The 12,655-nt window shown below is 36.5% G+C and overlaps 1 protein-coding gene across 4 annotated transcripts in view; it reads right to left on the reverse strand.

Moving 5' to 3' along the window:
• SPECC1L (sperm antigen with calponin homology and coiled-coil domains 1 like) overlaps positions 1 to 12,655 on the reverse strand; it is a 141,946-nt gene that overhangs the window by 89,911 nt on the left and 39,380 nt on the right. For all 4 annotated transcript variants that reach the window (XM_019665406.1, XM_019665409.1, XM_019665407.1 and 1 more), the window contains exons 3-5: positions 9,692 to 9,845; positions 4,081 to 5,714; positions 2,626 to 2,833 (exon numbers count right to left, since the gene is read on the reverse strand). In XM_019665406.1, the coding sequence (XP_019520951.1) occupies positions 2,626 to 2,833; positions 4,081 to 5,714; positions 9,692 to 9,845 (1,996 nt within the window). The remainder of the gene's footprint in view (positions 1 to 2,625; positions 2,834 to 4,080; positions 5,715 to 9,691; positions 9,846 to 12,655) is intronic.

Consider the following 12,655-nt stretch of genomic DNA (forward strand, 5'->3'; position numbering starts at 1 on the left):
TGTCCAGTAATTCCAAAGTCAGGATCATTCTGGAGTAAATCAGGAGTGACTACTAATAGGTATAGGGTTTCTTTCTGGGGTAATGAAAAAGTTCTAAAATTGACTATGGTGATGGTTGCTCAAACTTTCCACAGAATATCTCAATTTCTTAATTAACAGTATTCCCTGTCACTTAGTCCCCTCTATCAAGTGGTGACTTAGCATCAATCCCAAATGCTAGAATTCTCTAGGAAAAAAAAACATTAACTCCCATCAGACTATGAAGATATAATAACTAAATATAATTCATGAAACTTGTTGGATCCTGGTTCCTAGTTTAAAAAATTAAAAATTTGAATATGGAGTATTAGATGACACTAAGGAATTATGATTAATTTTACTAGATGTGATAACAGTATTACAGTTACAAGGAGACTAGGAGGTGCATGCTAAATTATTCAGGAGTTAAGTGTCATGAGGCCTACAACTTACTGTAACTCGTTCAGTTAAACACATATACACACAGAACACTGCAAAATGTTCACAACTGTCAAATCTAGTTAGTGGGTGCTAACTATACTATTCTTGCAGTATTTCTGTATTCATGAACTTTTTATTTCAAAAAATTGGGTAGAGAAGCTATATGGCTAAAAAAAATTTTTATTAAAAAATTTCAGCCATTTTATAATTAAAATCCACATAACGTAATTTTTATTTTGGCAATGATTTATAAAATTTCACCCCAGGAATCCTTTTTTTTTTCTAGCTATTACGTCAATTACCACAAGGTGTCACGCTTTCCATATACAAATCAAAATCTTGCAAGGGAAGCTTCCGCTGAGCTGCCAACAGGTGGCAGGATGGCTCAGCTGATGAGAATAGGTGCTCCTAACAACAAGGTTGCCAGTTTGACTCCTGCCTGGGATAGTGGACAATGCCCACCCGTAACTAAGATTGAACACGGCACCTTGAGTTGAGTGGCCAAGAGCTGCCGACGGGCGGCCAGATGGTGATTGGACTTGGGAGCTGAGCTAGCTGCGCCCTCCACAACTAAGATTGAAGGACAACAACTTGGCTATTTCCCTTCCCTAATTCCCCAACGCTGTTACCCTCCTCCAATTCCCCAATAAAATCTTTAAAAAAAAAATAAATAAAAAATAAAAAGCTTTAATCAATGCATGACCCCCCAAAAGGTTACTCCCATTCTCCTTATCCCCACCTGGACATCATTAAAGTATATTACAGCTAAAAATCTGTTAACATTTTAGGAATCTGGATGAAGAATACGTAAGAATTTTTAAAATGTATTATTTGGAAATAATTTCAAATTTACAAAGATATGCAAAAAATAGTACAAAGAACACTCACATACTCTTTACTCAGATTTGTCTACTGTTAAGTTTACCCATTTGTTTTATCATTTGCTATCTTCTATTGCTGTCTGTCTGCCTCCATCTATCTATCTACCCCTAATTTTTTCCTGAACCCTTTAAGGATAAACATCATGGTTCTTTAACCCTAAATATTCAGTGTCTGGTTCTCTTACATAAACAGAGTATAATCACCAACTTCATAAATTTATACTGATATATGTTCATCTAATCTACCATCCACATTCCAATTTTGTCCTAACATCCATTAATCTTAGAACAAGCCTTTCCCCCCCCTATAATACTGGACCCAGTCTAGGCACAGGTATTGCCATGTAATTGTCACACCTCCTTAGCTTCCTTTAAGCTTGAACTTTTCCACAGCCTTTTTCTTTTATGATATTGGCATTTTTTTGGAATACACCACCACCCACTCCTGTGTTTTTAGTAAAACACGCCTCATTTTTTGTCGTTTAATGCTTCTTTATGATTAATTAAAGTTATGCCTCAGCCGGAATACAGCCTAGCCAATGTTGTGTCCAATATCTGTGTGTCTGTCATTTACATGATCACCCTGTCAAAGTGTTGCCCAATTTTTCCACCATATAATTTATTTCTTTTTCTTCATTTGCAACATAATAAACAGTCTGTGGGAAGGCATTTTAAGATAATGCAAATTTCTGTTCCTTATCAAATTTTCTACACAAAAATGCTTTGTACTATTTTTGCAGCTTTTAAAATAAGCTTTAAATAATTGCAAAATAGTTTTCTTTTTAACTTTTACTTTAAAAAGCAAACAAAACAACTTAAAATCTGAGTTTCAATTCTACCAGATCATAAAATTTCCATGGTAGGGAGGGGAAAAAAAAATCACGCAAATAAATAAAAACCCGTGCCTTAGACATATTATGAAGGATCAGTATTTTTTTGTCTCAGTATATTTGCAATCACTAGAAGTAGATAAAGCTTTTCCTAAGATCTAGAAAATAATAAACCTATTAGCTTTTCACTTAAATGATTTTCCATAATTAAGCACAGTTTTAAAGTAATGCTTTCACTTAACAGTTCTTCAGGAACAAAAACACAGCAGTCTGAAGATGATCAACCAGTGTGTGGATTACACTTTACCACATGTATTTTTCTGCTAGCCACCACGCTACTGCCTTTGAACTACGGCACCAGTCAGAACTACTAATTTTTATTTTATTGCCGAATGTAAACTATTCCCATACGTTTAAATGCATAAGACAAATAAATGAAATATTCCATCACTTACTCTCTAAATCAGAAATAATGAGGTTGTCATGAAGTTTCACGGCTCGATGTTGTTCTACTTCATCTTCGAGTTCAAAGATGGTTTCTTTCATGTCGCTCCTTTCTGTCTCTTTTTCATCCAACTCTGATCTTAATTTTTCTAATGTCATGTTCAAATCTTCTATTTGTTTCTTAGCTTCTTCTTGGAAGCCTCGGTATTCATCTTCTACCTAAATGAAATTGATGGTGCACATTAGAAAAATTAGTGTTGTCCTAAGATAAATTCTAGAAGTGAGGTATACACAGTTTCAAATGGAAGCTAAGTGAGTTGCTTTCCAAGAACTAAAACAACTTGTGTAATAACTGTTTAAAAGTATGAAAAAGCACTGTACAATAGAACTTTATATAATATGCTTAAGCATAATTTATTGCTACATCACTGAGCAAAATTATATTGACAAATCACTGAATTTAACTGGATTATTTAGGAAGAAATTTTGGAAATTTTCCCTCCTCTGAAGTTTGGACTGAAGGCATGCATCTCATTAATGATTAACATGCTTTCCCACAAAAAAACGATGTCTGATTTATGACAGTTTCAGTATCAAAAATGGAAACAAACAAATTCTCAAATACTATCAATGCAAAAGTGTTAGTTCATAATGCCCCCAACATACATGCTTCAACAAATAACCCATGTCCTAAATTGTATCTCTAAAAGTCATCACTAAAAAAATTAAGGTCTAAAATATCCAAATTTTGGCCAAAGACATACTGTTTCTTACTTTAATAATCACTGCACTAAAACATGAAATAAAATGAGATATATTAATTAGATAGCTCATGCAAACAAACACTACGTCAACAATTATGTTGGGCACAGAGCCCTGGCCAGAGTGCCAGCAACCCTGGGCTACAGTTCTGACTGAGTCCTCACTATTATGCTGCGTGTAAAACAAGGGGGCTGGACTAATGATCTCTAAGGTCCCCACCAGCAACAAATCACAAGCCTCTAAGAAAACAGGAGTCTCCATACTCCACAAATATTTTTAACTCACAACAGAACTTTATTTGAAAAACTACAACCACAACAGGATAACAAGTGGCAGCCATTGCTGATCCCACAGACTAGAATACTGGCTCTCCATGTTTTTTATGCCAAAATACATCAGAGATGAGGATGTAAAATTGCATGACATGCTCCCCTGGGAGTACCTAGAACTAGGCACAAATTCTGTTGTTAGTCCTAACTCCAGCCCCACAGGAAAACAGTAACAAAACGTAAGCAAGTGAAAGCGCCACTATTATAACAATACTTTCACTCTATCCTAATATAAGAAAATCATTCTCAAGCTTTAAAAAATAACAGCTTAATAAAAAGCTAACGACCCCCCACACATGTGATGCTGGCATAAGCATGCTGCATACTGCAGCTGCGTGATACTGAGCCAGAAAATTGTATCTACTTAAACAGTACCTTTGCAATGGTGTCCTGCAATCGATTGGCATCATTTCGGGTATGAGCCAGATCTTCCTGCAGACTACTAGCCAAAGTCTCTGCTTTTTCTTTGTCCAGCCGGACACTCTCCAGAAGATCCTGAATATCAGATTTGTCTCCAGAGTTATGGATGGAATATAGTTCTGCCACTTTTTGCTTTTCATTCTCCAGCTGGGCCTTCAGGCGGTTCATCTCTATCTGGTCACTGGCCACTGTGGCTTTGTATTCCTCTAATGTGGCTGCCAAGGCTGCTTTTCCTTTCTGCTCAGACTCAATAATTCGCTCCATATGGTGATTACGTTCTTTGAGCGCCCCTATCATTTCTTGAGCTTCTTTATTGTCTTGTTCTGCCATCTTCAAAGTATTACTTAAATGCTGCTGCACACCAAGAAGCTGCTCTCTTTCAAAACGGGCATTCTCAGCCAGATCCATGTAACGTTGTTCCAATTCCATATAGCGCCCGCTTTTTACGTCTTCATCGATGACATAAGAAATGTGATGTTCATCTAGAAGGGAGCGGAAATACTCAATTTGTCGGCTAAAGTGTTCCAACTTATCACTCTGCTGACATAAAGATTCCATAAGAATAACCTTCTCCTCTCCGAGCCTTTCATTTTCGCTGTTCAGTTCTTGGGTAATCTGCTGTAAATCAGCTAGCTCCTGCAGAGTGGCCTGAAGTTCCTCACTTGTACTGTGTTGGTTCTCTTCCATCTGGTGTATCCGTTCTGTCAAGCAAGCAACGGACACTTCACTGGCATTCCCGCTGCTCCCCTTCCGAGAGCGCTCTATGCTCGGAATGCCTTCTGACTCCGAGGATGAGGGTGCATCCAGGGCATCATCACTTGACGTGAGGGGCTGGTACACCTCACTGCACTCGCTATCCAGATTGTCCATAGAGTTACTGTGCTGATGGTCCATGAGGGTGTTTTCATCCTGACTCAAGAGATCCTCCACTGATCCGGGGGCAGATCCTTCCACCGAAGAAGTCAGAGTCCCTCCACCATCGCTCTGGTTACCAGGAATGATTTCTGGGCTCAGGGACTGATAGCCAAACAGTTTTTCAGAATTGTCTAACCTCTGTTCTAAGGAAAAGCCCAATGCATTCAACCTGTCTTTTAACATTCTGTTTTCATTTTTCAGCTGGTTGAGTTCTTCACGGATGGCAGTGTTCTGTTCCTGTAACTGCAATAAAGTGGATTCAACATCAGTTGGCTGGTGCGCAATAATGGCTTCCTTCTCATCAGATTTTTCATCACCCTCAGAATGATCCTCATTAATGCCCAGCTGAGCACGCATGTCTCGGAGTTCATTTCTCAAATGCAAAATTTCCACGTCTTTGGTTTTTGCCAGTGTGAGAAGATCTTTCACTTTGGCTTCCAAAGCAGCTTTGTCACTGATCTGATTGTCCGATTTAGACTTGCTCATGCGAACATCACATTCCGTAGCAGTGCGACTACGGGAACGTTTAGCCAGTGCCACGTCATTAGCTCCCTGACCTGCAGAAGGTAGTTTTTTGTTCTGGTTTAGTCGGGTACGTTCACGTAATCTTTCTCTAGTAGAACTGGATTCTTTATTACCTGTGGAAGTGTTCCGCTTAGTTGAAGAACTTGTGCCTACATGTTTAAAATAAAAAATTTAAGGCAAAAATATTAGTAATAAGAAGGCACATAGTTTATACCCCAGGTCTAATGAGATGACATCTAGAGATCTATACACTGATTTCAACCTGCATGAATCTTGCCTCAGAATCTGGTTACTGTAAAATTCAAGTTTCCTCAAAACCAGAATATCATTCAACTTTTAACTATGATTAAAGTATACAATTCAGTATAACTTCTTTTTCAAAGAGTGAATTTTATAGAATGTGAATTATATCTCAATAAAGCTGCTACCAAAAAAAAAAAGTTAAACACATTAACTTGAATCCTAAACCATGGCTGTAAACAGGTGGCCAGGAGCATAATGTTCTAGAACAAGAAAGACGAAGGTGACTCTAGGATTAGCCAATCAAGTGGCAAACAAACTGTAGAAACAGATGGTAAAGGAAGATCATAGATGAGCAAAAAGGGAAAGGCGGCCTCTGGACAAACCAGAAATCTAAGCTACCTACAATAAACACAAAAAAATATGATCAAAATAAATGCAAAACATTTTCACACCATAGACTGCCACACAAATAGTAACAACAATAACAGCTAACGTGTACTTAGCACTTACTACTACACGTACACACACGGGTGCACATATTAACACTTCACATACATAAATTTATTTGAGCCTTATCAGAACTCTAAGATAGGTGCTATATTATCTTGTTTTACAGATGAAGCAACTCATACAGATGTGAATTATTTGCCAATATCCCACAGGTAATAAACAGATGAGCCAACATTCAAACCCAGGCAATCTGGTTCCAGAATCTGCAACTTAACCAATATGCTCTACTGTCTCTCTAAATGTTAGAAAATGAATATGCATTAATGCTAAATAATGATGACATGTTAATCAAATATACTGTACAAATCATACCGTTACTTAATTGCTAAAATTTTAAACCTGTGAAAAAGTTGACATGAGCCATTGAAGAAACAGGAATATGTTTAAATACCCACAAACACTTAAGAAATAATTAAAATATTTTTTACTTTGAAAAATAAGATCTAGATCTAATTAAATAAGTATTTTTAAAGAACGGCCTGTTCTTTATGTGCCAGGCACCAGGTTATAGAGGTGTAACAGGGAGAAAAGGGTCTACATGACAGTCACTGATTTTGCCAGGTCTCAGGTGTACAGGATGGGAGGAATTCTGGCGAGCCACAAGACAGATGTGGATGAGGAGGCACAGTGAGCATGACACACAGAAAGGAACAGTAAGGCCACACGGTAAAGAGAAGCAGCAGGGGAAGGTTTCTGTAGAGCCCTGCACATCAAGGAGAATTCAGAGAGTCACAAATGTTCTTAAGCAGGGAAGAAACACAAGGAAAAAGCATTTTTATGGAAATTAATCTAGAGGATGCTGAGTGGAAAATATGAGGAAGAAGAAAGATCAGTGAAGGAGGAATAAGGGCAGGCAGTGCAGTGAAAATAAAGATGTCCTACATTCAGAGAGTTAAGATCTGAGTCTCTAAGAACAGAGAAGGGATAATAAACCTGCAACAGATTTCAAAGGCAGTAGTAACAGGACTGGGAGAAACAACTGCAAATAGAGAGCAAAAAGGCCAAGAATGGTGTAATGTTTTCCCCCAATATTAACTCCCTTCCCCATTTCTGTAACTTGTATCATCATCCTTCTTACCTAAACCAAAAACCATGCTAAGAAAGGAAAGATCTGTGCATGTATGGGAGACAAAAAGGAAGGAGACAGTAATGAGGGAGGGACTGATAATGTCCCAAAAGGAAAGGAGAAGTAAAGATATAAGAAGAAAGGAAGAGACAGAACATGAAGAAGAAAAGCTCCCCTTCTGGGATTATTGTGGCAAATAAGGAGATAGAAGAATATGAGGTACAGATAAGTGAACTGGTCTTAGAAACGTCATCAGGAGTAAGTAAAGGCAGAACAGATGAAGTGAAGAAATAAGATTGTTGTCATTAGCTGAACTGTGTCTCCCAAATTCATATGTTAAAGCTATAACCCCCAGTACCTCAGAATGTGACTGTATTTGGAGATAATAAATAACTTAAAGAGGTAATTAAGTTAACATAGGACTGTTAGGGTGGGTCCTAATCCAATATGACTGGTGTCCCTTTAAGAAGAGATTAAGACACAGACACAGATAGATGACCATGTGAAGACACAAGAAGGCAGCCATCTGCAAGCCAAAGAGAGAGGCCTCAGAAGAAATCAAACCTGCTGATACCAGGACCTCAGATTTCCAGCCTTTGGCATAGTGAGAAGCTAAATTTCTGTTATTTAAACCACCAGTGTGTGGTATTTTGTTATCATAGCCCTAGCAAACCAGTACTGATCCAGGAACGTGATAACTGAGTTCAGTCTTGTGAGGGCAGTGGGCGTTGGTCAACAGGGAACCATATGCAAACACATGGGATCTCTACTAGCAAATTCTAAAGGCTTGAAATAGGAAGAGATATAGATGGTATTACAGCATTTAATTTCCTTCTAACCACACAATAGAGGATTTCATTTCCTTCTTACCACAGAAGCAGGAGTGTTAAATGTGGTAATAACCCTAGGCTGGAAAGTAAAACATCTAAGGTTCAGTTCTTGCTCTACCACCAGCTTTGTGGCCTGGTACAAAACAGGCACCCAATATTTACTGAGCAAATTTTGCATTGCCTTGGGCAGGTAATTGATCTTTCTAAGCATAACTTCCTCATTTCTAAAATAAGGATAATAGCAGCCTCCGCCTCACGGGGATATCATGAGGATAAAATGGAATAATGCCTGGAAAGCACAAAGTAAAGACTTACATGTTTCCTCCTGGTAATCATACCACACTGCTATCATGAGTAACAGTGGGGCAGTATCTGGATAGGAAGCAAGAATCCACAGAAGATTAAAGCAAGAGAAAGAACAGTAGATAAACCTAGGCTAGGAAAAAAGTCTAATACATACAGGAGGTGCTAACAGCCTAAATAATGATAATAAAAGAAGGCCGGATATAATTTTTGCCAATTTGCTTTCATGAACTCTATTACAAATACATAATCTTACGTTTATTAGAAGTTTTAAAGTTTTTTTTTATAAGGGTAAATGTAACATATATGATAGCACTACTCCTTGGACAATAGGATGAGTTAATTTATGGACTCCATCAAATCTAGAAACAAACTGCTGCTAATGAACAAATGAAGAAAGAATGGTAGAATTGGAATGAAGGATCATCAAAAGCTGCTAACATCATGGAAAGAGAGGCAACCAGGAATGATATGCCTCCTGCAGATGGACAACTTCCTGTAGGAGTCTTGGGGGGAAAAAAAGGAACCTAAATCCGTCCCATCAAGGCTCTAGATTCAATGACATTTACAGTAAATGGAAAGAACAAAAGAACATGGTCAAGAACATCATGGGGATGTGACAAAATCTAGATAATGGAAAACACCTTAAGTCAAATGACCAGTTTCTACAAAAATTAAATTGCAAGGAAAAAAAGGGGTAAAGCCACACATTAAAAAAAAAAACCACAAAGACTTAAGAAACACATCACCAATTATTATATATGGATCTCAAGTGAATCCTGATTCAAAGACAATATAAATATATATACATAATATTTAATAGACAGTTGGGAATTTAAATACCTATTGAACAATTTATGATTTAAGGAATGATTAATTAATTTAAGGACTGATAATGGTATTGTGATTATATATTTTTTAAATCCTTGTCTTTCAAAGATAATGAAATATTTGTGGATGAATTACACGACGTCTAGAATTTACTTCAAAATAATAAGGTGGGTGTCAAGGAGTTAAGATCGGTCAGTAGTTCATAAGGGTGATGAGCACATGGATTGAAATACCAATTAGTCTACTTTTGAGCATGTTTGAGATTTTCTATAATTAGATGGAATCCCTTAAATACCACTGCACTCTACTTATTCAAACAAAAAGGCCATTTAACCCGCCATACCTGTGCTGATCTTGGACTTGCTCTCCACGGTGGTCATGGCAGGAGCAGACGCTGAAGATGCTGTGGAAGGGCAGGTGCTTTTCTTTCCTTTAACACCATTAGCCACTGTCACCCCTCCAGCCATTCCAGCTAAAAGGTCATCACTGCTCTTGGTCTAGAAGCAACAGAAAATCAAAATAAATTGACTAAATGAAGCAAGATTAAATAATACTTCGCGACTAAACAAAGCTCTTGAATTTTATATTGAGTTCAGGAGCTCTACAAAGACTTTCTGACAGTTACCAAGGGGTGCATTATACTGTGCTACAGAAACAGAACTTCTTACCTAGTTTATGAAAAATCAGGCACTTCTTTCCGAAATACAGAAATCACATATGTAATCAAAAATTTTATGGAAGCCCCAAGTGTGCCAAATTCATTGAGGAGTGGGGAAAAAATGAAGACATCCTCCTTGTTACTCTTTCATCTACGACATGACTTATGAACAGGGGTCATTTGAGTGATACCACATGGTCTATCTCAGGAAGGCTCTGTTATGCCACAGGAAATGCCATCTTGCACTTTCTAGAGAGAAGTATCATTGAGAAGCAGAAGTAATCTGCGCTGCTCTAAAATAATTCACTTATGGAGCCAATACCTATAAGAAATTATTCCGAATTTTTTTCTTACCTTATCTAATTGTTTAGTCGTCTAATCTAAGCCAAAACTGAAAGATTTTTTTTTATGCCTAGGTAATACATAAATAAAAACTAGATATTTTATAGTTAGATTGAGGGTTTGTCAACCTAAATGATCATACCACTTGAGAAAAACCATTTGTAAACATTTGTTTATACTTCATAAAGATGACTGAAAAAATATGAGCTTTTAAAAAAGAAAACAAGCACTCTGAAAAAGTCTGTTTTTACTTCTCCTAGAAATGAGAAAGGACACAGGAGGGTTAAAGATCTGTGGGGGAAAAAAGAAAAACTATTGTATAAAAAAAGAACAAAAAAGCTTTGTACCATTAAGGTGAAGACACAAGTTAGTCAGTTGATTTATATTTTTTCTATCTGAAGTCATGCTCACCCTTAGATAATCATAATGAATTCATTTCTACAAATTAAAATGGTTCATAAATAACTAATTTCTAAAGTCTCTTCCAGTTCTAATGTCAGTGACTCCATATATTGAATAGATTCTGTTCTCATTATTCAATTATAAAAATTATTATATAGTAGTACTATTAGGTAGATCAATCTTAATAAAAAAGGGGCAAAAAAATTAATGTTTTAAATTAATTAAACAGAAATAAGGTTTGGTAATTTAGGGTTGTCACATTATGAAAAATCTAGGTTATATAATTAGGAAGGGGGAATATTACATTAGTCATTAAGAATTGTTTATAGTGTTTAAGGCTAACTTCCATTAATGAAATTGGTCATCAATTATAATGCCAAAAAACCGTAAATCAAGTTACCTACCCTTCCTGTCAATGTGTCCCTCATCTATTGGTAAATAAACTCACCATACTGTTATATTTTCAAATCATCTTCCATATTCTGTTAGTAAATGTTAAAATTATTTTTGAACTAATTTTTCTTCCTCCAAAGTTAAATATTCTTTCAAAGTAACTAAATCTGAAAACCACCCTACATACTTGTAGTCATGTGAAAAGTGGCTTAATAGTCACACCTCTCTGGTTACAATCTGTCTTTGGGTAATGGCAAAATTAAACATACATCAGAGCACCAAATCAAAACCTCTGGCAACTATAATAACTACCATAGTAAAGTACTGGCACATGACTAAACCAGTGGAATAGAATAGAATCCAGAAAGAAACTGCATATACAGATGCTTGACTTATGGCCAAAGAAATAGTACAGAAAAAAATACATTCTTCACTAAATGGTGCTAGGTCAACTGCATATTCACAAAGAAAGAAAGAAAGAAAAAAAAAAGAATGAGCCCTATTTCACCCTATATCAAAAATTCCAAGGCTTCCTAGCTGTGATTCAAAATCCTCAACCATAAAACAAATAACTGATGAATTTGACTACATAAAAGTTAAAATCTCAAAAAAAAATGTTTTTAACTTGTGCATGGCCAAAGTTGTCATAAGCAAAGTTAAAAAAAAAAAAAAGGAACTGGGAGAGTATGTTGCAATATCTTACAGATAAAAGGCTAATATCCCTAATACACAAAGAACTCTTAAAAATCAAGGGGAAAAAGACCAAAAACCACACAAAAGAGTGAGCAAAATGAACAATCATATATAATCAATTCACACACACTTACAAAAAATATGACCAGTCTAGCAAACAATAGGGGAAATGCAAATTAAACGTTAAGATACCACTTCTCACCTATTAGATTGGCAAAAATGAAAAAATATAACATATTCCTTTGAGAAGAATGTGGCACTCATAAGTTGCTGGTAAGAATATAACATGATGTAAATAAGCCTTATGAAAGGATTCTGGCAAAAGCTAACAAAGCTGCATATGCATTTACCTTTTGCCCAGCAATCCCACTTCTAGGAATTTAACCTGAAGACACACCTCAATAATACAAAAATACATATGTATAAGATTGATACATATGCAACATTGTTTTTAATTGCAAAATATTGGAAACACCATAAATGCCTATGCATATGAAAGTAACATAAACTATAGTCTGTCCATACAATGAAGTATTAAGCAGCTATATAAAAAATAATGAGAAAGACTGCTATCAATTCATATGGGGAGACTTCTGGAATACATTAAGTGAAAAAAGCGAAGTGCAAAAGTCTATCTACTTATGTCAACTTTTATGTAAGAAAGAGGAAATGAAAAATATACATGTGGGCCGGCTGAGTGGCTCAGTTGGTTAAGAGCATGAGCTCTGAGCAATGGGGTCGCTGGTTCAATTCCCACATGGGCCAATGAGCTGCACCTGAGCTGGACTTGGAACTGAGCTAGATGCACCCTCCACAACT

This window comes from Hipposideros armiger, unplaced genomic scaffold, assembly GCF_001890085.2.
Source record: "Hipposideros armiger isolate ML-2016 unplaced genomic scaffold, ASM189008v1 scaffold_443, whole genome shotgun sequence".
In the NCBI taxonomy this organism is placed as follows: Eukaryota; Metazoa; Chordata; class Mammalia; order Chiroptera; family Hipposideridae; genus Hipposideros; species Hipposideros armiger.